At 44.5% G+C, this 26,280-nt stretch overlaps 1 protein-coding gene and 1 long non-coding RNA gene across 4 annotated transcripts in view; both read left to right on the top strand.

The window, feature by feature from the left end:
- The first annotated feature begins 69 nt into the window (after positions 1-69).
- Positions 70-8,170, top strand: SNAPC1 (small nuclear RNA activating complex polypeptide 1). Of its 3 annotated transcripts, none has more exons than XM_421416.8 (10): positions 70-292; positions 528-687; positions 1,836-1,976; positions 2,436-2,540; positions 3,455-3,613; positions 4,111-4,185; positions 4,798-4,860; positions 5,498-5,621; positions 6,605-6,688; positions 7,729-8,170. In XM_421416.8, exons 1-10 carry the CDS (start codon positions 165-167, stop codon positions 7,761-7,763), a joined length of 1,074 nt encoding a protein of 357 aa, XP_421416.4. In that variant the 5' UTR covers positions 70-164; the 3' UTR covers positions 7,764-8,170. The 3 variants fall into 3 exon arrangements, with proteins under 3 accessions (XP_421416.4, XP_004936498.2, XP_040557534.1); XM_004936441.5 differs by having other exon boundaries at positions 5,498-5,639; XM_040701600.2 differs by having other exon boundaries at positions 70-318; positions 5,498-5,639.
- Positions 8,171-9,924: 1,754 nt separating this feature from the next.
- LOC121111013 overlaps positions 9,925-26,280 on the top strand; it is a 45,763-nt gene continuing 29,407 nt past the window's right edge. Inside the window, exons 1-2 of the long non-coding RNA XR_005860338.2 lie at positions 9,925-10,051; positions 10,713-10,839. This is a non-coding gene — a long non-coding RNA (uncharacterized LOC121111013). The remainder of the gene's footprint in view (positions 10,052-10,712; positions 10,840-26,280) is intronic.

The following is a 26,280-nucleotide window of genomic DNA, read 5'->3' as shown; positions in this document are numbered from 1 at the left end:
AGCCCCGCCACCCTCCCTCACGGAGAGCTCCCGCAGGGCGCAGCGCGCATGCCCAGGAGCTGCGCAGGCGCCCTGAGGGGTCGCCGGGCGCCGCGTTAATGGCGGCCGGCTGAGCTGGGAGCTGGGTGAGAGTTGTAACCTGGGCTGAGTTGAGCGCTGGGACGATGAGCGGCGTGCCCGGGCTGCAGGAGGACTGCGAGGCGCTGCTCGGTGCCTTCCAGGAAGCCGACACCGTCCGCTTCGAGCGCTTTGCTGAGCTGTGGCGGGAGCGCCGCTTCCACACCATCTTCCAGTGAGTGATCGGCCCTGCCCTTATGGGTTGGCATTAAACAATATAACGTAGATTGTTGCCTTTTGTGCTCCGAATCTAATTTACTACACGTAGTACTGCGTAGAGCACGTAGAGCACAGCCCTGCCCTGTGGTAACGTTTTATAGCTCCTCAAGCTTGCTGCTGCGTTCTGGATGCTGAGACACTTGTCCTTCTGTGGTCACTTGCTGCAGTGTACTCTTTTCTGTTTGCTGTAGTGGTAGAATGAGAGCTCTGGAGAGGAACAAGATCACAAAGAAGACCTTAGAGCTGGCACAGCAGTACTTCTTGCCGCCGTATGCCTTCCAGATCCGAGTTGGTGCTCTGTACCTTCTGTACGGGCTCTACAACACGCAGCTCTGCCAGCCAAAAATACAGGTAACTTACCGAGCCTCCTCAGGAGGTGTGGGACATGAGATGTCCTCATGGAATTGCTAAGGTTGGAAAGGGTTGCTAAGACCATCCGTCACCATTACAGTAAAGAAGTTCTTCCTCTTTTTTGTATGGAAGTTCCCATGTTCCAGTTTGTGCCCATTGCCACTTGTTCTGTTGCTGGGCACCACTGAGAAGAGCCTGCAATCATCTGTTTGACTCCCACACTTCAGACATTTATGAACAGAGATGAGATCACCTCTCAATCTTCTCTTCTCCAGGCTGAACAGTCCCATGTCTCTCAGTCTTTCCTCGTACAGGCGTTCCAAGTCCCCATTCATCTCTGTGGCTCTTTGCTGTACTCTCTCCAAAAGTTCCCTGTCTTTCTTGAACTGAGGAGCTCAGAACTGGACACAGTGCTCCAGATGTCGCTCCACTAAAGCAGAGTAGAAGCGGAAGAATAACCTCCCTTGACCTGCTGGCCATGCTCTTTTTTAATGCATTCCAGGACACCACTGGCCTTTGTGGCCACAAGGGCACGCTGCTGGCTTATGGAACATCCTATTGTCCACCAGGACACCGAGGTCTTTCTCCACAGTCAGTGGGAACCTAGAATGTTCTCGTCAAATGTGGAGAGAACTCCATGGCAGCCTCAGTTGTGTATTAGAATTTCAACAAAATGAAGACGGGTTAAATTATTTCCAATTCCTGTTAACTACAAGTGGGATTTGTAAATGAGTGGAAAGTTAGAACGTCTGCACAATACGTGCCTTCTTTCTGCTTTTTAGGAGAGGAGATTCATATAGGAATGGGTTAGAAAGTTAGTGCAAGTGGTTTGTACAGAAACAGCTGTGTATGTTGTGTGCATATGCACAACTAAGTCCAAATTCCTTACACAGGAAACAAAGTATTCTACAGTGAGGTCATTACATCTCAACCTTAATTATAGAGGATTCATTTTGCAGAGATGAATGTAGGCAATTTTAAAGCCACTGTTATACAGCAAATGTTGGAGACTTCAGGAATCATCCAAGAAGGTGTCTTAGGTAGAGCGAAAATGAAGTGGGCTGAGCAGATGGGAGGAGGGAAAGCAAGAAATGAGGAAGACTTTCTTGAGCAGGGCGGTGTAGCAGTACACAACTGATTTGTTGCAGATCAGAATTGCTCTCAAGGATTGGCCTGAAGTCCAGAGCTTTCAACAGGATCTGATAGATTCCCAGCATTATGATGCAGCATACATCTTTAGGACACTGCGTCGTGCCAGAGCATTCCATTTCACAGCAATGCCAAAGCTGGTGAGTTATTTTGTTAACAATCTACCATTTTTAATAAAATAACTTCAGCTGTTAATGGCTGGCAGTCCAACAGCACTGGTGTGTTTGACACTGTGTTGATGCACTGTGCCTTGCTTTATGTAACTAGGTACACACCATAAAGCTTAGAGGATGTTTGAATGTAACATGCTTCTTACCTGAAAATCTTCTTTAGTATCTAATCTTCTTACAATTTGTGATGTTGTATGATCTGTGGAAACGTTGAATCCTGAGTTAGAGTGCTGGATTAAATTCTCATCTAAGGAATAATTTTTTTAAGTGCTGGTTGAACACTTGGCAATAAGGATGCATGCTGTTGTTGATGAGATAGTTTTATGCCTTTCAGCATCTCTTGATTGTTAGATATGCAGTTAAAACTTTCAAGAGCAGGAGTGGTTTAAGTTGACCATTCAAGTTCCAAAGCCTTGTCTCCTGCTTTAGCTAAACTACAGAACTAAGAAGAAGATCCAGGAAAATGAATGTAAAGAAGAATTTAAAGATCCAAGTAACAGAGTAAGCAGCCTCATCACGAATGATGTATTGGAGGTACAGTAACTTTAAACTATGGTTTAACTTCTGTTTCTTTTTTTGGTGTGTGTTATTGAAAAGCTATACATTTTCTAATTAGTCCAAGATAGTCATTTATGCATTTCTTATGGAATGCGGACTAAGGTGATGGTCTGTCTTAGCAATTTTTCTGAATATTCAGAAACACAGTATTTAATTTGGAATAACTTTTGTACCTCTTATTCCCAGATGGTACCTGTACCACACATTCCTATGTTTTCTGGCTTTGCCTCAATAAGATGTAAATAGTAAAGGGAAAAATAGCCAATTGTCACATGGGGGGGGGGGGGGGGAAGGAAAATGATGAGTTGGGGGAAGCAGGTTTGTCTTGTTGTGTCTGCAGGTTGCAGCTGGAGGGTGGGTACAGGTAATAAAACCTTAATCCTCTGCAAGGTTATAGCCTTTTCTAACCTCCACTGCTCCTTTCAAAACTTGATTTTCTTTAACGTATGAAATATTTCAGTAAAAAACAAAACAGTGATTCAAGCAGGCTGTAGCATGCATTGCACATTGTAACTCAGTAGATCCTTGCTTAAAAAAATACAGTTGTCTCTGAAATGTTGGCATGAGAAGGCTGTGAAGTGATTCTTCTGAAGAGATGAAGAAAGGAGACCTCTGTGAGAGCTGATCCTTGGAATCGCTGAGACTTCCTTCTTAGTTTAAACAACAAAAGATACTTTCTTTTGCTTATTTGGTGTGCTGATGGGGAAGTGCTACGTAATATTACTGCTAAGCTTTCTGAAACGGAACTGATATAAATAATCTATTTCTAACACTTCTGCTAATTCAGTGGTCTCCTTGGATTATATAATCTTGGTTTTCTTCAGTGAGAGCTCATTATCACTTTACTGCTGTAATCTTTTTCCTGAAAAGTGTCTCTTTTCCTGTTTTAGGAACTGATGAATATTCATGAGCACTATCAGAAAATGAAATGTGCCATATCAGCTGACAAATCCCAGCCAGACAAGGCCCTGAGCTTGATAAAAGATGAATTTGTAGTTTCTCTTAAAGACATAGCTTTGGAACATCAGGAATGGCAGCAAAAAAGATTGGTAGGTAATACCAACCATTATGCTGTGGCAATTTAATAGATTATGTGAGCATGTAAGAACTGGCATAGAGCTGGAATCTCAGTTTCAGTGGAAGGAATTGGAACACTGAAGGCATGGAATGATTAAAACTGAGTTATGGTCTGGGGAAAAGGATGGTGACTTGTATGTGATACTGGCTGTATGATAACAGAAATGTTTGCATGAAGGTAAGCCTGGAATAAGTGATTTGTGGATGGTATTAGAATGACTGTGAAACCAGCTACGAGATATGGTTTATTGGCTTGTGGTAGCGATGGTAAGAGAGGACGGTTGGACTAGATGATCTTGTAGGTCCTTTCCAACCTTGTGATTCTGTGATTCTATGAAATACCCCTGTAGGAGTTTGTGGTCAAGGAAAGGCTGTAGTATAAGATTAGTAAAGAAAATGGGCATATGTGGTTACTGCTTTGTGAATGATTGACATTTAAAAAAATACTCTGTTTTGTGTGTTTTTTCAGAAATTCTTACTAAAAGCTAAAGAAACTGATGAAATGCCAAACAGAGTGGAAGAAGAAACTTCGTTAAGATCAGAAGTAAGAAAAGTGAACTTGTTTGCTACACTGCACAGGCAAAATCTGTTGATTTCTTAATATCACAGGCTAGGTGGTACATTTCAGGGCTTGACAAAGTCAAAGTTAGTTCCAGGAATGATCAGCAGAGTTGGGATTTTTATTTTAAGTTGCATTGTTTTCTGTTAAGCTTTGAGCATTCGCTGCTGTGATAGTTCTTGGATGCTTCTAATAAAAAAGATACAGCCCCCTTCAGGCAAGGAAGGGAAAGAGCTGTATTTTCTTGGCCAAATACTTTCATGATTCCTCCCAGAGTTTCACCTAAATGCAATAACCACTTTTTATGCTATATAATTCTCTTGTATTGTACTTGCCTTGTTTCAACTGTGAATTTAACTAAGAAGTGAGGTTTCAGATTTTATTTTCTGTTCCTGAGGTGTGTAACTGAAGGCAACCAAATTAAGCTTTATATTCCTAATGGAACTTGGACTTTATTTAAGAAACAATTTGTCACCATTTATTATGGAATTACACCTGTAATGAAATACTGCTTAAGTCTGGTTTAAGAGTTGATTTTAATATTACTGTAATAGAAAATGAAACCTTTTTCTGAGTAATCCTTTTGTTTCTTTGCAGGGTTCTGAAAGAGCAGATGCTTTGGCTAGAATCAAACACAAGTCTTATTCTGCAGTTGTTGAGGTAGGTATGAAATTTGGTGATAGGGATGTAGTTATTTTAAATTATCAATTAAAGTACTAACAGTGTAAACAATTACTCAGAGAGAAAGGAGTTAAAATTGCCCACTGTAATTCAGCTTTTGAATGTTCTAGTTTCCATATCTAACACATAGGGAAAATGTGAGGCTCTTATTATTCTTATTAGATTGATGGAAACAATACCAGTATGGTCTGTGCCTGGAGGTTTTCGTTTACAAGGTATCTTTTCATGTCTGTGCTCTGTTTTTAAGTAGATGGAAATTTAAGTAAATGGAATTAGAAAGTACTTGAGTTCAGTGGTTCCTTGAGGCTCAGATGTTTGAAGCTATGAAGATCCTTGCGAAAATGGAACTTGGGGGTTTAAACCCAATTGGAAATTTTTGGAACATTGTTTCTCTAAAGTACTACTCGAAAAATGTTACTGAATTATCTTTCTTATGGCAGACCCTATGATAGACATTGTATCATTCTTTGTTTGTTGGGGAATTAATTATGAAATGGAACAGAGCTCTGGAATGTACAGCAGTTCAGACTTATGAATGAAGCACTAAGTAAATAAATATAATATATATAACAAATATATAAATAAATAGTAATTTTTACATATATTTACCTTCTAGGCCTCCAAATCCAGAAGACATCGTCAAGTAATATTAGAATCTTCTGAATCAGGATCGGATTATGGGAAATCCCCAAGACGAAGTAAAAAGAGCAGTAGGAGACCACAGCCAGCAGAGAAAAGAGGTTCTCTGGAAATCAGAGGTTCTTTTCCATTGCATTTAGGAAGAAATTCTTTACTGTAAGGGTGGTGAGATACTGGAACAGGTTGCCCAGTGAGGCTGTGGATGCCCCCTCCCTGGAAGCATTTAAGGCCAGGCTGGATGGGGCTGTGAGCAGCCTGGTCTGGAGGGAGGTGTCCCTGCCTATAGCAGGGGGTTGGAACTGGATAATCTTAAAGGTCCCTTCCAACCCAAACCATTCCGTGACACTATGATTCATTAATGGATCTCACAAAACTGGATTGGTATAGCTTTTTGCACTTACTTACATTCCAAGTATTTGCACATCCCTGCATGTGCATCTTTTTTTTTTTTTTTTTTTTTTTTTTTTTTTTTTTCCCCTTTGGACTTGAAAGAGATTACTTTCATCTCTATCTGCCAATTCTGAAGGCATGGGAAATGGCTTTTGTTTTCTGAAGGAAGTCAGCTTTCTGATGTCCAGCTTCTAACAGATAGAAGCTCAGCCATTTCAGTCTTTCATTTGAGGTAATGTTTATTAAAGGTTAACTAAAATTGAGTAGCTTTGAATAAACCATTTTGAAGACAATGATTTCAGAGTTCTGAAGTCAGTCTTCTGATGTGCTTAGCTCCTGAGAAAATTCAGCCCTCTTCAGAGGTGGGCATTAGGCTATTTTGCCTTTGCTTCACTTCAGAGCAGTAGTTGTAGCATTGGAGAGAGAATAAGGAGAAGAATTTTGAATAATCTCTGCACTGAGCTGGTGATTAATATTACTAGTTACTTGTTATTGAGGGTTTTTCTAATGAGCCATATGAAGGTACTGGGAAACAGGTTTTTCTCCACAACCTTTGACTGGAAAGTCAATACAGATGCAAGAGAACAGACTTCTAACTACTGAACCTAAGATACAGAAGTGAAGAAACAAACTAATGAAAAAACAACAACAACAACCCACAGCTGACGTTTTCTCCTAAAAAATCTGTCTGCAGGTCAGATACAAGCAGAAAAGGAAACTGTTACTTGCCATATTGGGATGCCTGTAATCACAGAAGAAGATAGCTCAGATACAGAAGGTATCATGATTGAAATTCTAAGAGACTGTAGCCTTGTGTTGTTAATTGCTCTGTATTATGCTGTATTATTTTAAACTAAAATTGGTATCTTGGACTGCTTTGCTTTCTTGCAAAAGCCAGGTTAGTTTTCAGCATGTAAATTATTTTATCAAAACTGAAGCTTTGCTGTGACAGTTTGTTGCAAGCACACATGATGGCAAAATCCTGGGAGTTATGTTTTTTGTACATAAAATGATTTCCACTGGCAGTTCATTGATAGTCTCATAGGTCCTGCTTACATAGAGGAGGGCAGACTTAAGAGCTAGCCTAGAGATAGTTGCTCTTAGCCTGAAAGAATGGGATTTAATTAGATTATTTAAAGGGAAACCAGGGGTTAAGTGCAACTTCTGTAAAGGTCTGACAACATAGATGAGTGTGAGGAATACATATTTTGGAGTTAATTTACTATCAAAAACTGTATGTAACAAAAGGTTATTTTCATATAAGAGAATAATTCATAGCAAAGTAGTACATCCTCTGATCATCATAGTTAGCTGTAGACAATTTGAATTGATTCAACTTTTAGACAGGTTGAAGGTACAATTTACTTGATGTTATTTGCTCCTTCTTCAAGTTGTCATGATGTTTTGCCTCTAAATTAGGGACATTCTTCAGTTCTTTGAATAGTTTTACCAGACCAGTAAGTTTTGAAGCATTAAAAAATACTCATGAGCAAACTTACGTGTAACTTTGTAAGTACTCCATATTAAAGATGCTTATGAGGAGCAGAAAGCTCTCAAAGTTGAATAAGTTTGGAAGTACAGTACTTTGTTAATCAATGGGATTTTATTTAATATTTAGAACTATAATACACTGTAGGATCTAGAAAGATTTTTTTTTTTTTCATATTTAAAGTCATGTGGAGAGGGATTAGGAGGGAATCTCAGGAGCTCATCTAATTCATTTCCTTCTTCTGGGCAGAATTAATTCTACTTTAATTATTCCCAGGAGGGAAGATAGATTGAAAAGTTTGTCAGAAGAATCTCTTTATTTCCTTTCAGAAGTACCTCTCTCCAAGAGGAGAAGACGACGTTAGGATCCACTTGGAGAACACTAATGTGAATTGTAATGACAAAATGTGTCAGATGGAACGCAGAGTGCTTCTTTGGATTCCTTTGGGTGTACAACAGGAACTGGCTGGGACCAGAGCTACAAGTGACACTGGAATACTGGTAGTGACTGCTGTACTTTAACCGTCTCATGGTACAGCACCTGGTGCTTTTATTCACCTGGCTGATGATTCCTGTGAGAGAAGAAGTTGCTATGCACTGTGTGAGATGAGAAGAGAGAGAAGATGGTTCCTTCTTGTATTTAGTTTGTATAATGTGAGTAGTCACTTGGAACTCATGTTGACTTGCAATGACTTTTTAGGAGATGCTCTTGAAAGAACAGCTCACAGAATACTTGCTTGTATTTGTACAATAAATTATTTCTCACAGTTTACTTGCTATGTTTTATAGCATGCAAATTCAGCAGTGTTTATCAAGGATCCTATAGGTGTGGGAAATGAACTTGGTGATAAGCCTTTTATTGTAGTCAGTCTCCAGCAGATCTGGCTTTGTTGTATATTTGAATGAGGAAATACAGTGTGTGTTTATTGATTTTTGCAGGTGACACCAGGCTGTACAAGGGCAGGACTAGAACTCAAAATGATCTTTATCAATTTGGGCAATGATGTGGAAGAAGTAGGAATGGAAATAAACATGAAGCTTAGCACTAAGAAAAGGTACAGAGTGGGGAAACAATTGCTAGGCAACAAACAGTACTGCAGCAAAAGCAAGAAGACTGAGAATCATAAGCTGGAGTATTTTCTGTAAACAATAACATCCTTTAGCATCTGTGTCACCATTCAGCTGTGTAAGACCATGGGCTTAAATACTCTCTTATGACCATGATAATTAAAAAAAAAAACAAGGTGGGTAATTATTCTTTTTGGTATTCTCTCCAGTTGGGTACAGCTGCAAAAAAACACAACCTGTCACGAAGGGCCAAAGAGTTTGAGGTGCCCTTTTCTACAAGAATGAATATCAGACAGAAATAGGAAGGATATATATATATATATATATTTTTTTTTTTTTTACATAAAAGGGGCCTAAACTGAGTGAGTTGGTGTGGTAGGTATTTCAGAGCCCAAGGGAATGGAAGTGCCTTTATCTTTTCACTGCAGAGTTCCTTCATCGAGGTAAAGGGTTGGAATAGAAAAAGGGCATGTATTAAATGCATTAGTTGGTAAGGAGGAGTGGGCCTGAGTGCCAAACGTTGGATGCTGGAGAAAATAATGAAGCACCAGTATTGCACTCAAACACTTATGGACAACAAGGAAGAGCTTTATTGAAAAGCCAAAAACAAACTGTAATTGACTGGAGAATGGTGTTCATATCACAGTAATCACCATTTATATAGCAAAGCTGAAGGATCCTCTGTGTGGACATCTGAATGTGTGGACGCCATGTTTACATGTGTAATGGGGGTGATGAAAAGCAGGCTATACTTTGAAACGTTCAGGTGCCATCAGTTGAGAAACACTTCAAGTGGAAGGCATTTCCCACCATAATTTTCACTGCAGTGGAAAAATCAGCAAGGCCCAACCCAGTGAAGGTAAGTGCCAAAGGTACTGTGTGCAGTGGGGGGGAGGACGTGGACGGCGTCTCTAGAGAATCCTAACAAAAAATAAGTAAAAAATAATAGACTCTGTGCAAGTTTAGAGTGGGGAAGGTTTGAGAGTAAGAGTCTTCATAGCTATATAATGTGACCCTCATGTGTCACAGCAATATGAAGAAATGAATTGGAGCACCAAGGTTGGAAAAGCCCTCTGTGATCAGCTGGCCCTCAGCTGGGGGCTACACGCAGCCTGCTGTGACCCCGGCTCAGTTCTTGACACCTCTGCCACGTCGGGAGGTCCTGGGGCACCTCGAGGCGTTGGAAGTCGCACAGCATTTTGGGAGAAACGGTAAAACGGACGATCCTCCCTAACTGGGATCGTACAAGTTTCACTCTGTGCCGTCTCCTTTGCGCACCCCGGGCCTGCGGGCAGTGGCTGAGGGGTGCGGGCTGATACAGAGCCCCGCTCCTGCCGGAAAGCCGCGCCGCCTTCAGCCCCTCACGGCTTCGTGCCCGGGGGCGGGCGGCGAGAAGGCGGCGGGGCCGGGACCCCCTCCGCGCGGCCCGGGGGCTCCCCCCGCGGCGAGGCGGGCGGCGGGGAGGTGCCGTGCGGGTCGGTCAGCGCGTCCCCTCCCCGCTGCCGGCGGCCCGGGCCGAGCTCCGAGCCCCCGGCCGCCGCCATCGGGAAGCCGGGCCGCGCCGCCGCGGCCATGGCGACGGACGGTGAGTGCGGACGGGCGGGCGGCGCCCGGAGCGGGGGCGGCCTCTCCCGGTGAGGGCTGCGAGGGCGGTTGGTCCCTCTCCCCCGGCCGGGATCCGCCGCTGCGGGGCTTCACCGAAGGCGGGGGGTGTTGGTGCGGCCTCTGCCGCGGGGCGGGGCGGGCAGGTAGGAGCGCGTTGATACGGGTTTGGGGGGAGAAAAACCGCGTAACGACGCCCGCTTTGAAGAGCGCGAACAAAGAGCAGGTGGCCCTGTGGGTACGGGAGGCTTGGCTGCGTCCGTGCGCTTCCAGGCACGGCGGGGCTGCTGGGGATCAGACCGCGCTGATGTGAAGGGTGATCGCCTTCCGTGCTCCGATCGATTCCACCGCTGCCGCCACCGCCCGGTATGAGCCCGGGCTATGGTAGAGCCCCGGCTGCACGGAGGGCAGGCATTGCTGCTCCCACCTCAGGGCGCAGCCCCCCCACGTACAACCCGGTTCCGCGCTGCTACCGAATGCCCAGGGATCCCCAGCTTGTCTGGGGGACGGACAGACCTGGTAGCCTTGAAAGATGTCAGGATGGCACACCACAGTTCATAAGCTTGCAATATCCCAAGCTTGAGCTTTTCATGAGGATTGGGCTTAGTGGGGGGACTAATTTCTCTCTTCCTTTTGTCATTCAGTGATGCCCACCTGTGTTTGCTGTTCTGTGCTGTCTTTCAAAACTGTGCCCTCAAGGGGAGGTGACCTTTGACAAGGCCCGGACTGACACGATGTGGACGCGGCCTTTGGAGGACTCCTCCTGTGAACGTGAGTAGATGGAGCTAAGAGGTCAGCAGGGAGTGAAGCAGTTGCTTGTGGTGCTCTACACAACCTCCTCACAAGCCTAACTAACACCAGAGGCGGAGTTCAAGCGTTGTTGCACTGACTGTAGCCTGAAGACGGGTGTGTTGCCTTTTGGTTCAGCTACTGAAGCTTTGGTGTGGGTCATCATTGTCAATCTTCTTTTAGCAGAGCTTTGCTTTGCAGAGTAGGAAGCACTTGTGCTCTGCTGGGCGCTGTTCCTCGTAGTTCCTGCTGTGCTTTGCTGTCTTGTGGCTGCTTCTGCCTCTTACTGGTGCTGCAGCAAGACCAAGCTAATAAACCCAGCTAAACTCATCTGAATCGGTCCAGAGCAACTGGAATATCTTGCACTGCTTGCCGTTTTCTGCTTGTTCTGTGTGCCAGGTCAGACTTGGCAGAAGTTCCTTTATTTCTCACCAGTCCATATCTCAGCCTTAGTTGTCATGTCCTGTAGAGCTACACGCTCTGGGCTGTAGTGCTTTCAAGGCTCCCCATGTGCTTTGTGTTCATTAGGTTCCTTGGTGGTTTGCAATATTTAATCATGGTAATCACATTTAGCAGTTAATTCCTTATCCCCTTGGCACTTAGTGAACGTTTTGATTGAGGAATAACACGTTAAGCACAAAAGACCTGAGGAGTGTTCAGTATTAGGGTGCATTTCCTGGACTTGGTAAGATGGTGTACTTGTATTAAATTCCATTGGATATAAACTATGATTTTTATTTTCACGTGGGCAAAGGCGCATTGTTCTGTTCAGCTTTCTGTCACCTGGCAGATGCCAACCCTGCCTATACTTGCAAGGAGCAGTGGCACCATTGGTGGAACGCAGGGTTTGTGTTGGTCAGGGAACCTGGGGAGGTGCAGGGGCATCCTGTATCTCAGCTGGAGTCAGCTTCTGTCACTGAATCGGAGCTGTTCCTCAGAGAAAGGCATAATTGCCAGAGTGCCTCTCCTCCCCTGTGTTTCTGGGCTGCCAGAGGAGGTGGTGGTGATGACTTGCAGCGATCCAGAGATAAGTGTCTGAGCAGTCTGCTCTGATTTTTATTGTTAAATAATTCATTGTTCCTGCTGGCTGAGGGATCAGGAATGAAGCAAGTTTGGTCTCCAGAAGCCTTGGATTCAACCCAATTTGAAAAGAGTGCAGCTTAGACGAAGTTCAGGTCAGTGTTGGAGCGAGCCAAATGCTGCAGATCTCATAAATACACTTCTAATGGTAATAAATATGGTCTCACAGTAGTAAGTGTGCATCAGGTGTCTCTAAATGAAAAAATTACCAAGAGGATATACTGAAAAGATGAGTTAAATGGACACAGAGGTCACTCTTCAGAGTAAAATCATAGAATCATTAAAGCTGGAAAAGATTTTTAAGATCACCAAATCCAACCACCAACCCATCACCACTGTGCTCGCAGTGCCGCACTACACGTTTCTTTGAACACCTCCAGGGACAGTGACTCCAGTTTGAAGGTTTGTTTCATTGTAGGTGGATGTTGTTTTTCCTGATTGGGAACCCATGATGTATAGAGAAGCTAACAGTATTATGGGGATGGCCATGTTTTCTGCTTTGAGTCAGTAATATTGGGACTTAACCACGCTGCACATCTGCAGCCCTATTTGTTGTGCAGGTGAGCATGTTGTCTAAATTCCACCTGAAGGCAATTTCACTCTGTTAAAGCCTTTAATTCAACGGTGTGTGTTTGTGTCACTTCATGTATAGGGGTATCACAGTGCAGTAACATGCCATTAATAATTATTGGGGCAGTAGTAAGATCCCAGGCAGAGTAACTGAATCCTAGTGGCTAAACAGAGACACTAGGAAGGGGCATAGGTCTGGTATAGCATTCTAGAGGAGGGCACTCCCATTGGCATGGCTTTCAAGATCTTTGTTAACATGCTTAGAAAATACAAGCAAGACTGTTAGATGGTTCTTCGAAGAAACAGGTTGATAAACTTGTAACAACAGTTCAGAGGCTGGTTGATTAGCTTGCTTTGTCTGGGTGGCATGTAGAGTGTGTCTTGAGTTCTTATAGTGCTGTTAGGAATTAGAAGGTAGGTGCATATTGCAGCTCAGTGTTTACCAAGAGTAGATGAAACTCAGTGTTGTGATGAGGAGAATCCCTCAGTCTCCTCCCTTTCCTCAGGAGTTCAGGGCACCATAGAGTGAGTTCTGCCTCCTCTAATGCGTGGTCCTCTTGTTGGACTGGGCAAGCATTCACCCTGGTGGGATGATTGCATCCTTCTGTGGAAGGATGGGGAATGAAGGGCTTAGTATGGCCTCCAGCTCTTCCATCACGGGTCCCTCACTGTGACTGCCTGCCATCATGGGTTGCTTGCCCTAGGAAATTACGTACACACAAAATGGTTGGATTGGAGGAGACCTTAAAGCCCATCCAGTTCCAACCCCCTGCCATGGTCTGGTTGCCCCCCACCAGCTCAAGCTGCCCAGCGCCCCATCCAGGGCCTTGGGCATCTCCAGGGATGGGGCACCTACAGCTCTCTGGGCAGCAGTGCCAGGGCCGCACTGCCCTTTGGACAAAGGGTTTCTGCCCAGCTTCTGACCTCAGTCTCCCCCGTTATGCATGGTTGGAACCACCGTTATGTTTGTATGCCAGGTGGCTGGCTGTAAAATTGCAGGTAACCATGGGGGGCTTTCTGAATCCTGCCACAGTGGTGTGCTTGAAAAAACCTTCTGTTTAAGAATAATTTGAATTGTTAGATGCTTTGATGTTGCTCTATTTTGACATAACGTTGCTTAAATTCCTGCTAATAATAGACCTGCGTCACATCTGGTTGTGTTGAGAGCAAATCTTGAAAAACGCCTGCTTTGTGCAAAATATTGATTGCCATTGTGTGTTCCTTTCTAAATACTCAAAGCACAGTTAATTTTATAAAGAGGCCAAGTTTGTGCTTACACTCCGTCCCCATGAGAAAACGTTCAAAGAGAAACACATACTCAGGCTTCAAAATGGCTTGCAAAATAGATTGGAGAACATTTAGAATCTGTTTCCTTCCTATTTTGATGAGCGTTGAAGTAGCGGGTATTCTCCGGGGAAACTGCCTCTGAGGAGAGCTTGCTTTGAGCATTATTGTTCCTGAAGGCAGGCAGCTGCTCTGGGAGAGGGTGGGGAGGGATTCAGCTGAGAGCTGGATGCAGTGGCAGGGTGTAGGCAGTGTTATTGCTCTGAGGAGAGGTAAGCTAAAGGGCCTGTGGGCCCTGGAGCCAGGTTTCTGAAGGTATTTTTAGAGGTTTGAAGACACAGCTGAGGTAGCAAACCAAGCTTTTTTGGGCATGTAGGACGCCTCGAATCAAATCTGGCCCCAGAGCCTTGCTCGTAATGGCTGTTGCACTAATTTAGTATGCTTAGGTCATGGTGAAATAGATTCTTTTGGTGCAGATGGGCCATTAAGGAGGAAGTCCTGTGAGCGTGGTGCTGGGTCTGCGGATGCGCTCTGCCCCATACTGGAAGCTCTGCGGCAGCAAGAGGACTGTGAGCTGCATAAGGGATTGTAAAACAAAGGTCTGCGGCTTGTCTTCTCTCTAAGTAATGATGCCAGCTTTGCCTTGGGGACCCATCTGTAGCAGTCCATAACATTTATTGCACATGTTACTTTCTTGAAGTGTTCCTCTGGTTCCCATGCACATGGAAAACAAGCGCGTACCATCTGGTCTGGTTAAGTCCTTCCATGGGGCTGCTCAGCTGCAGAGCTGACTCTTAGCAAAATAGGAGTAGTCCCAGTTATCAGTAGGGGTTATCTAAAGACATCAGTCAGCTTTGCTTTCAAAAGCAGCCTCTTACATGCTTCAGGTAGGTTGACGTCATGGCTGGTGGGGTTAAGTAGTCATTAAGGAGACCTTATGTTCACTTCCCACTGTATGATCTATTGCTTATTACTCCTGTGCTCTGGGAAAGCTCGATCAATTATCCAGCAAGGGCTTTTGATGAATCTATCTAGGGGATGGGGAGGCATGAGCTCTATAAGCTCATTCTTTGAGCTGCTCTTGAAGCACACAGGCCCTGTGCTGGCTATTCTTTGTGTAGCTTTAGGAGATGAATTCCCACTTAAAAGAGAATAGCCCAGAACTGGACACAGTATTCTGAATGTGGCCTCATGAGGGCGGAGTAGAGACAGAGGATCACTTTCCTCGACCCCGCTGGCCATGCTCTTTTCATGTCTTTATTTAGTTTTTTTATGTTAGGTGTGGTTTCCAGAATGAACTTCTTCCTTTTCAGATGCAAGACAGACTAGTTTGGTGGTGAGGGGTTAAATGAATGGATAGACATTGAACTGAAAGAGCACATGTGGATTGCAGAGAGCAGTCCTACCGTGCTCCCCGGTGAAAGCTCCTTCAGAGAGGAGAGCTTTGGACCAAGCTGCACTGGAGAAGAGCAGAGATGGGTTCAGGCTGATTTATTTCATTCTTTATGGTACCTCTTCATCAACACCTGCAGCTACAAGAAAAAACTGCATAGAGGAGCTTCAACCATTCTGACCCGTCCTTCTTGCATGTGCCTTTGGTGTTTCTCTGGGCCCTGCACAAAAGGTATGGCTGAGACTCATGGAATCATAGAGTATTACGAGTTGGAAAGAACCTATCAGGATCATTTGAGTCCAACTCTTGGCTCCACACAGGACCGCCTTGTGTCAGGGCTTCAGTCCTTGTTCTGCTGCTCACTTCCTGAGGTAGGCAGTGTTACGATGTCTTTGTGGCTCAAATGTATGCCATACTGGGTGCCATAATTAGCCTTCATTGGCTTTAACAGGGTCTGAAAGCACCTGGGATCTCATAAGATAGTGCTTACTTCTACAGCTGGCTGACATGGTTTTAGATGCCAGTACAGTGTTCAAGTACAGTTGTGTGGATATCCAAACTACTTAGCTTGCTCAAAAATATTTTTGAGACACTTAAGCACTTCTTACAAAAATGTGGAAAATCAGAATGTGATTTACATCTCACAAGTGTCTAGACAGCACATGCAGATAGTGTATTGTTTAAAACAAGTAAGAAATCCATCAAACCTCTCCCAGCACTTCCTCCTGAGAAGCAACTGCTTATATAGTTGAAAAAAAGAAGGAGTTTGGTGACTGAACCCAGTAATTTTCATATAGATCTATTCAGTCTTCTGTGGTTATCTCCCAGAGATTGAAAGAAAAGAGCTGTCTAAAAGGGTTTATTGCTCCTTGGTACTTTCTCTTTTCCTAACCATTGGCTCTTCAAGGGGATTCTGCAGATAGAGGGCCTCTGCATGCAGCTTATTCCTTGGGATTGCTGTTAATTTAATCAGAGGATCAGTATTTGAGCCACTTTGACAAGGTGATTATCAGGATCTTGGGTTGTCATCTGCAGCAAACAACTTGCAGTAGATCTTTCTCCTTTTCAGTATTTAATTTTGCTCTGAGAGAGGCAAGGAGGTATGGCTTTCAGCAGAGAGTACATCTCAGGAGTGGACTTCTGGCCTGATGAGTGAAGAGGAGAGGGTTTTTCACCCAGTGGGTTAGCAAGCTATCAGAAGCTGACAGCCAGGACAGTCATCAGTGGGAGACTCCAGTGAGTCATGCTCAAGAAACGCAAGTAGTATTAATAAAGTGCAGACAGTGAGTTCCCCTTTGAGGAAAGTATTGCGATGTGGTTTCTGAAGTCCTGAGGTCACAAACTAGAGAAAAGCATTGGAAATGTGGGGGAGGGAAGACAGGCACTGAGCTGACCAGAGATCTTTGGAGAGGAAAAGACAGTGACTTCTGACAGCAAAGGTCTTCAGAGGAAGCAGGGTGAGTGTCACCTGCAGGCTGTGCCATAGCATCTTTTGATCTGGATGAAAGAAGAAAGAATTTCTCGGAGCTGGAGTAAAATATGTGTGGTTACAAAGTGTGGTTTTCCATTATATCTTTACATGCATCTCCAAACCATGTAATCATCATTTAATGTTTTGGTTACAGAAAATAAATGGCCCAGTTTCTGAGGATTATATTGGAGGATGCACAGTCACGATGCTCTGCATCCCCAAGGATAGGGCAAGCCGTAACACTGGTAGGTGAGACTGTCTGGCAGCACAAAGCTGAAATATACCCATGCATGAGCAAAGCCACTGGCTCAAGTTGATGTGGGAGAGGGTAGTGCAGGATTTCTGTTGGAGGGAGGTGTCTTTTGATAGCAAGCCCTAGCTGAAATATTTTGGCATCTATCAGAGCTGTAGTGAATCTGGACCTTGGGAGTTTGGGTGAGTTTCTGACAAGAATAAGTGTTTATTATTCTCTGTTGTGGGTATTTTACTTTTTCATTCTTAGGTAATTGTACAAAATGAGCCTAAAACTTTTTTTCAGACAAAGGCAGGGGGGACTGAACCACTGTCTGTTCCAGGATGGATATTTCTTCTTCCTCTCTCTTGTTACCCAATGACTCTTTGGAACCAACGTTTTATAACAACAACTTTGTTGAAAATTCTTATGAAGCTTTGCATCTTGAAGCCCATTTTGCATAACTTGCTATGGTTACGTGTTGTGCTTAAAATCCTTGAGTCAACCCTGAAGAACAATGCAGTCACCATAATAATCACAAACACAGTGTTTAACGTGTGGGAGGTTTTTGTCCTCTTTCTTGCTTTGCAGCAATTTAAATCCTCTGAGTTTCTTTTCAAGGAGCAGGTGAAAGGAAAGAAGGGAGTTTTTTTTCATTGCCACAAGGACTAGAAAGTTATTTGCAATAACAGCTGAGATTTTCACTTCATTGCACCACACTCACCACAACAATAGCTGTTATTGTTCAGTGAAGGATTACATTTTAGTTGGTGAAGTTATGATGGTTGCATTCAAACATTTGTCTTTTGAGCAAACGTACCTGTTGCATGAAGCTACAGTGTAGTTACAAGTTAGTTTAATTTCCAGTGACAAAAATCACTTCAGGAGTTTTGTACCTCTCAGACCCTGCAATTGTACATGTCATGATGGAGAGGTGAAAGACAGCCTGGAAGCGAATTAAGGCATGTTCCTGCTGCCAAAACTTAGGCTGCTTGCTATGTTTTCTGAGGCAGGGGTCTGACAGCCCTTCTGTGATGCTGTATGTCAAGGGTAGTCAGCATGCTTGGCTCCAAGAGCCACCTGCCAACATTTCCATGCAGTGGAGAACTGCATGATGTGCACCTAGCATTATGGAGAGCCATAGCATGGGGCACTTTGTGGGTTGGAGAGTATAGTTGCAGAGATCCCTCTCCTTGGTTACAGAGCAGTCGGTATCCAACGATGCTCTCATTTTTGCCCCAGTTCTGGCAAGCTCTCACCTTTTTGACTACCCAGGAGCTCTGAGGCTTGCTGCATGACTTAATCTGAAATGCTCCAAAATGGCAAAACAGTTGTAATTTAGCAAAAGCAAATGGAAAATGCTATCCTAAGGAGGAGTCCTCGAGCTGTTGCTTTCCCTGGTTGTGCTGATACAGCTCAACATGTCCCAATTTGATGCTGCTGATGTCCTCTTTGTCACTGGGTCTCGCTATAGTGTGTGCTGCAATGAGAAGGAGACAGGAGATGTGCTGTTCTCTTTGACAGCTATGTTTTCTCTGCAGATGAGCTTAGGAGTGTCCCAAGTGATAAAGTTGGGCCTTTAGTTGAGGTGATAGTGCTGCCACGTGCTCAGAAGCAATGACTCAGGCCCCCAAGCTTCCAACCTGACATTGAAAATCAGCAGTTCCAAGCCTTAGAAAGAGCACCTTTGCTCTTCAACCTTTAGTCTGTGTACTGCTGATTTTCAGGTATTTCTGTAAATATGAGAGCTAGAAACAAAAACATAAAACAAAGCTGAGTTTCCCACTTGTAATTGCATCAGTAAGTCAGTAAATCATGAAGTAACTTCAGCTTGATAGCAACTCTGGTAACAACTGCAGGGTACCCCTTCTGCAGGGAAAAGAAGTGGATAAAAGGTTTCTGAATAGCCTAGTAGGGGAGAAATGACTTTTATAAGCACATTGTTTTCAGTGTCCCTCAGCAAGAAGTGTGCAGGACACGTCATCATGTATTTACCTGGCTTGAAGGCACAGAGATGGACCTCCAGAGATGCTCCTCTTCTCCTTGTTTGCTTTCCTATTGCTCTCAAGCCTCTTTCCAGTTCAGTTCCTTACTCTGTGAACTTCTTCCTGCCTGGCAGCAGGATGCAGTCACAGCTGCTGCTCTCACCTCAGTTTGTGTTTTGTTCTCCTTTAGGCCAGGGAAAGGAGAGACAGGGAGGAGAAATATTTCTGCATATGGTGTTGCTTAGCAGCCTTTGCTTGCCTGGAGTCACTGAAATGTTGAACAAGAAGTCAGGACTGCTTTGAGGCAGACAACCCTTTCACTGTTGCACCATGGAGTCATGCTCCTTTGGCATTTGTCTCTTAGGTCTGTTCAGTGGAGCAGCTCTTTAGGAGGCATTGGCAGGTGCTTGAGTTCTGTGCTACAGGAAAGACTGAGTATGAGGAGTTCTGATTTGGTTGATGCTGTCGTTTCTATGAGCAGGTGGGTTGCTGGGGAATTGTAAGACAAGAAATGTCAGCTCCTTTGGGAGCTGCAGTTTTGAATTTGGCACTTATTGTCATTTATTTCCTTCAGAACATAACCCTTTTCTAAGACCTTTAACTTTGGCATTCTGTTGGCATTCAGTTATAGTATGTAAAGGTTCATTCACCAAATCTCTTGTCTGCGCTGTAACCCTTGTGGCATACACTGCATAGCTTCAGCTAATGGGCTGTCAGCAGGTTATGTGCTGCATAGCAGGGTGAGGAGTGTAAGGCAAAACCACATGGTTAGTAAAGGTTTGTGCCATGATAGTCACGAGGTAGCAGCTGCCTTGCCCTCCATTCATTTTCTTTCTGACATCCACTCCACTTCTTTTATAATTACTCGGGCTCATCATGTAGGTTAAAATAGCTTCTCTATTTAAGGAGAACAGATGGTCTTTAATGGTTTTTTTTCTCTCCTTAACATTGAATGAATTGTGGTCGAGTCAGAAACTGACAGAACAGAAACGTGTGTTTTCATTAGAGAAATACTTGATTAGGTTAATTGAATGTGATTCAATGTGGTGTACATTTGGCCAACTTAAAAGCTTTCCAACTTTGTCTTGGGTGGAGGTAACAGAATCTCAGTGCTTGCAGCAGTGCTCAGTAGCTCCTAAAAACATGGCTGAAGGAGGAGTGAAACACTGAGAGGGCACTGCTGAATTAGCAGGGGGAATCTAATTCCTTTTTGTAGCAAAACTCCAACAGCAGGAGGGTGCAGGAGGGTGAAGACAGGCAAACCAGAAGAACGCATCACTTTCAGGAGGACTGGGAAGCATTTAAAGCACTGGAATATATTTGTCCCTTCTCATCCATTCATCATCCCTGAACAGCAAATTCTTTCCCGTTTCTGTCTGTAAAAGCTTCAGAAGAACCAGCTGAGTTCAAATCCAAACCCTGAGAGATAGCAGTGGTCACAGGGAGCCAGCCTGGAGGAGAGTCTGTGTTTGGATATCCATGACGGTGTACCTCATAGCAGCCCAGTCATCTTTTCTATCAGCTTTTATACTAAAGTGTGAAGATCCCCCAGGGGGGCCCAGCTGTCAAGAAAGGTACTTTCATTAAGCCATGGTGTGAGAGAGATAAGCTGTATTTTCCATGCAGATTCATGCCTCATAGGAAAGGGTACAGCAGAGTCTGGAGCTTGGAAAGGCACTGCAGGAAATAACCATGAATCACCAACTTCTTGCCCATTTTGTGATGTATGCTGGAGAGTAAGGGTTCGTAATGTCTCCTGGGGAACTCTGTCCTCCTCCAGACGTTGGCTTACGGTCGTGCTCTGGGGGTTGCCCTGTGCCCCTATTCACTGTGTCTGGAAATGGAACACACAAAATGCAGCCCACTGTGCTTCCACTAATAGGAGCAGCATCCATCTCTCTGTAGCCCTGCACTGAGGCTGAATGCAGCAGATCTGTGTGAAGCAATTGCCTGTGTTGGAAGGAGCCAGTTAGATCCTCCATCCTGTGATGCAGTTCACAGGACTCGTTGTGGCTTTTGGGAAGGGACCAAGGGATTAAAAAATACAATATTTACTTTCACCTTTGTTAGCATTTTTATTTTTGCAGGCTACAAAGATAGTGATATTGAAAGTCCTTCTTAAAATGCTGTGCCTTATTTTATAGATGCACCTGTATGCAGAGAGGCCAGGAAAGAATGCGTTGTCCGAGCACTGCTGAGAACCACTGAAAGGTTGAACTCCCATTTTAATTATTAGCTCTGCTTTATATGCACGAGAGAGCACTCCTCTCTGTGATGTCTTTAGAGCTAATTTTATATGAATCTCTGCATCTAGAGTCTGGGATGATAAAGTGATGGAGACTCTAGAGGGCAGTGCAGCATCCTTGTAATATGAGGAGCTCTGATTTTTGGTTTATGTATTTTATAACAATCTTACTCATTGTGATGATTGCTTAAAATATTTGGAAGTAGTTTAGGCTTTATTTTAGAGAAAGTTTTGGCTGCTGAAAAGTTTTGTGCAAAAAGACCTGCTCTTTGTCAAAGGACTCCTAACATTACGCTGTCTGTGCTGATTTTTAAAAGCTTTTAATCACTTGTAGGATACTCAGGCAGGATTTAAGCAAGCAACCAGCCTAACCTCAGCATTCTTGTGCATCTAGCAGCATCCACATCTGAGCTATTTGTTTCCACATTGCTTTCCTCCACCTCCAGCAGCATATCCTTCTACTGGAGGTGCAGTGTGCTTTCCTTGTGTAGAGAAAAATCAATAAGTCATCATGTCGGCAGAGCACAGCTTGAAAAGAAACTTCCCTGTGCTGGATGGTTTCGAATTAAATTTGGATGGGAGCTCAAATGTGCCGTACTCGTGTCTGCAGATAACCTTATGAGGCTGCATTCAAAATGATAAGGTGGTGATTCAGGATGGCAAGCTGCTGCTCGTAAGGATATTGAGCTACAAGCTCGAGGCTGCTTTAGCTGTCAGAAGGGGTTGGTAGCTCCTTTCTACTCAGTACAGAGTTTGCGTATGCAGCTGGCTGATTACCTAATGAGCATTTAACGTGGACTTTTGCTTTATGACCTTTTGTGTCTCTGCAGAGTGAACCAAAGCCCAGGTCTGGCAGTGCAGGAAGGCTGTGGAGCTAGTCGTCCTCTGAGTGTTTGCTTGCTGTGAGCTAGTGCAGGAGCCACACTTGGGTGCCTGCAGTTGTTTTTGGAAGTGTGTGTGTGTGCACGTGCACATAATTATCTAGAAGGGTGCTTTGGAGGGCGTGCTTGGCATATGTGACCCTCTTTCCCTGACAGCAGAGAATAGGTGCGTGCAGTACCACCTGCTGTTGTACAGCGTCAGCAAGGCTTGCTGCTGTGCTCACATCCTCCCAGAGGTGCTGTGGGGCTGCCCCTCCCTCGGGCAGCACCTGCACACTGCTCACACAGGTGCACAGAAAAAGAGGATCATCCCGAAGAGCTGCTCTGAGTGCATGCAGGAATCTCTGAGTGAACTCAGCATTACAGAAGGGATGACTCTCCTTTGCCATGCATCGCTTCTGCTTAGGAGACATGACATACAGCTACTGCCTTGTATGTTATGCAAATTGCAAAGCGAGCATCCCTGAGCAAGGTGTTTTTACTTCTCTTTGATACTTTTGAAATATCTGTTTGTTTTCTAACTAGGGTGCACCTTGTCAGTCTGTGCAAATTAGAATTGATAGGTAAAGGTAAGCAGGAGATAACAGACACAGAGCTTTACATTACAGGGCTGAAAAATAGGACGCAGCATTCTCTGGTTTCAGCCATCCCTGACAGTGCTCAAGGCCAGGTTGGATGGTGCTCTGGGCAACCTGTTCTGGTGCAGTGTGGTCCTGCCCATGACAGGGCTTGGAGATGAATGAGATTTAAGGTCCCTTTCAACCTAAACTGTGCAGTGATTCTGTGAGCTGGCATGGGTGTTACTCAGAGCAGCCCAGCTGCAGCATCGTGGAGCTCTGTAGGGGCACAGCAGGTAACGCCTGCCTGGTTCATTGCACCCTGGGATCTGTGGGGTATTTTTTCAGGGCTGACAGTGGTGTTGGTGTGTTCGGCTGGCCAGGTGAATGGATGCTGCCTGTTGGACAGTCCTGCTTTTCGAACACTTGTTCTCAAGTATGTTACCTATCAGTAAGCCTTTCTGAATCCTGTTGACTGCTGTGCGATGTGTTGCATAGGTGTTATGTAGAAATGACAGTTAATTTATGTTTGTGCCAATTAATTTCACTGTTTTCTAATTAGTTAAGGTGTGACTTTAAAGTGGATTAACAGAGCGATGATAAAACTGTGTACGCACTTTCCTTGTGAATGAAGGTTGTTACTTCTCTATGGCTTAAAACTGATCCGCATGTGCTATCTTATTAGATTTAAATTAAAGAGTATGAAATCAGCTTAATTGTATACGGTTGTGACTTAAGGCTGCTTTGGCTTTTGAAGAGGAGATACTGCAGAAGGCCTTACTGCTGTTGAGCTGATACGCTGTGAGTTCTTGCATTTAGCATTTCTTCCGTGTGCATCTCTGCCAGCCCTTGGAAAGTGAGAGGCCCCTTCCCTGCTCCCACTGCTGCCCTCATTGTCTGCTTGGCATTCTCACTCTGTTCCTTTGGCTGCTGGTGCTCCAGCTGTTCAGAAGCTGAGGAATAACAGAAGAAAAAAATCAATAGTTTTTTTTTCCTGCAATTTGAGAGTCCAAGTGAGGCTGTGATGCTTTTAAGCACAGGAGGGCTTTTTCTTGCTGTTTTCCTCCAGGTGATTTGGTCCTCCATTAATGGGGGCAGATCTGCCACTAGGCACTGAGCTTGGCTGAGTTCTGCCTGTTTTGACAACAAAAGACTAAAAAAAAACCCAACAAACAAAAAAACCTCCCTCTAATAGTTCAAAACCACAGTAACAGATTCAGTATAAGCAGGCTGTGAAGGTATAGATTTCCCATGCTGTGCCTGGAACTTTTATCTACCAGCTACAGAGAGAAGTTAATTGTCCTCCTAATGACAGATACCTCTGCCTCTGTCAGCTGGGTCAGTGGGGATCAGAGAGAATTAAGCAGGATGACTCTGGGCCCTGAAGCTTATATACTGGTGTTACTGCATTCATAACTCTTGCTCTTGAATGACGACCATTGGGTTTTAATTCTCCCTTTATAGGTGTGTTCCTGGCTTACTGGGGTGGAGCTGATGCAATCATCACAGCTCCCTTAGCTTTGCTGGAGTTACTCTGCTACCCTAGAAGATCTGGCTGAGGTTTTAAAACGAAATGCGGTTGTGTTTAGCTGATAGTGAGGGCTGTCCTCACCTGCTGGGCTGCAGGCACGTGGCAGCCTCAGAGGAAAACTGGACCATCACCTGGGTGAAATGGTAAAGCGGGTGAGCAGTGCCGGAGAAGGTTCAGCACTCTGCTGTGTGCTGCTGTTCGGCGTGCTTGTTCCTCTGGTGCTGCCATATGGTGTGGTGCTGGGTGAGCCCTTACTGGGGCTGGGGAGACTGCATCTCCCAGGGCCCTTTGGCAGTGGGTCCTTTCCAGGGAGCACAGACGGTGAGTGCTTTGCTAGAAAGGTGTGAATTTCTGCTGCTGGAAGAAGAAAGTGCAAGACGGGGACTGGTGGGTGAGTCATGAACGTAAGCTGCTCAGGCTTGACAAGTCTGTTGCAGCTTTGCCAAGATACAAGGGCTGGTGTCTGCCACCTCTCACGACCCTCTCAGCAGTGACATGGGGTGTTGGAACCATTCAGGTGTGCTGTGCTTTTGTGCCCAGTGCCCTGCCTGCATCCAGGAAGGGTGCAGCGTTAATCAAGAGGGGGGTGGCCAAGCCAACTGGGATCCTGGTGTGCTCTATCAGGCTAGCACAGCAGGAGCTTGCAGGTGCTTCAGCATCTCTGCCAGTGGTTTAAATACAGTCTTTGCACACCTCCTGGGTAGGGGTGGTTAGAGGCAGTAGAGGCCAAACTGGCAGAGTCCTTGGAGTGCTGGCGGACAATGAGAGGAAATGAAGTTTTCTGGTCTGCTCCAGGGCTGTGAAGGGCAGCATAACTGTCGTGGTTGGAAGAAAGATGTGTCTAGCCAGCATCCTGTCTGTGTCGGCAAGCAGTGTCTGAGAGGAACACAGGAGCAAGGCAGACATGAGAGCTACTTCTGCTTGCATGGCTTCTCCCAGCTTCCACGATTTGCAGTCCTCAAGCAGAGATGGCTATCAGCTGCTTTGCTTCCCCGAGCTGCACAGATGTGAACTGCAGGCAGGCAAGGTCACTCTGCTTTCCTGTAAATGGCAAGCATGTGCAAAGTGTAATGGATAATTCCATGATGTCAATGACCAAAAGCAAACGTCTTGCAGGGTGTAATTGTTTTTTCTATAGTGTCAAGAGCTTTTATGTGTTCAGCATAAATATCTTTGTATTGATTGGGAGAAGGAGATAAAAATCAATGATTTACAATGCAGAAGTGCTTAGAACATGACATTAAAATGACTCTGGAAGACTTAGCTCATAGGAGACATAGTAAATACTCAGGAGGTACAGGAAATGAAGAGGCTCTTCCCAAGTCCTGAAATCAAGCAATAAATTTAATAGTCTGTCTTTCTCCACCTAATGGGTTTTAACACTGACTTTCCTTTTGTAGATTTACTCTCACTTTTGATGTTTGGCTGTGGTTATTTTTTTTACTGTTCTTTGTTGTTATTTGAATGTTTAGGACCTGAGGCTGATGGGAGACTGTTTTATGAGGAAACTTTTGCTTGAATGAAATGGGAACCAAACCCTATTTCAACTGACTTTGTGTGCTAATCAGCAAGAGGGTGTCTTGAACCATGGGCACTTAGGAGCACAGATAATCATACAGAGTAATGGTGGAAGGCCCACAGGTCCATTCCCTTGCTCTGTGTATAGATGAGCTTATCTAAATCACTCCTAACAGATCTTCCTGCTGCATCATATCTAGTAAACATAGAGATCATAACATTCCCTTTTTATACATTGTAATTTTTGTATGTTTCCCTCCCTTTTTCAGCCTAAATTGACCCCCTTTCTTTGCCCTCGTGCACTGAGGTTTTTCTTCACCTTTATTTTATTCTTTCAATGGGCGTTTACATCGCTCCTTTCTTTATCCCCAGTGTGCTCCCATACACTGGGAGGGGTGTGGAGAAGTCCTGAGAAATACAAGAGGAAGGATTGCTTCTCATGCTTCATGCAGGGATGGTCACAGCTCCATACTACCAAACGCAAACATCTCCTGTCAAATGGGATATGCAGTGTAAAGGCAAGAGGAGGAGTGTGCAGCTCAGCAGTGCCAGGTGCAGATGGAGCTGACATCTCTTGGCTGTAGGTGATCTGTAGTTATAGAAGACTCTTCACAGGTGAGAGAGTGTAATTGGAGAGAAGCTTACAGGCTTTTCTCTGTCTATCCTGAAAATGATT

This window comes from Gallus gallus, chromosome 5 (genome assembly GCF_016699485.2).
Source record: "Gallus gallus isolate bGalGal1 chromosome 5, bGalGal1.mat.broiler.GRCg7b, whole genome shotgun sequence".
Lineage (NCBI taxonomy): Eukaryota > Metazoa > Chordata > Aves > Galliformes > Phasianidae > Gallus > Gallus gallus.
This window is presented reverse-complemented; position numbering and strand designations above follow the sequence as displayed.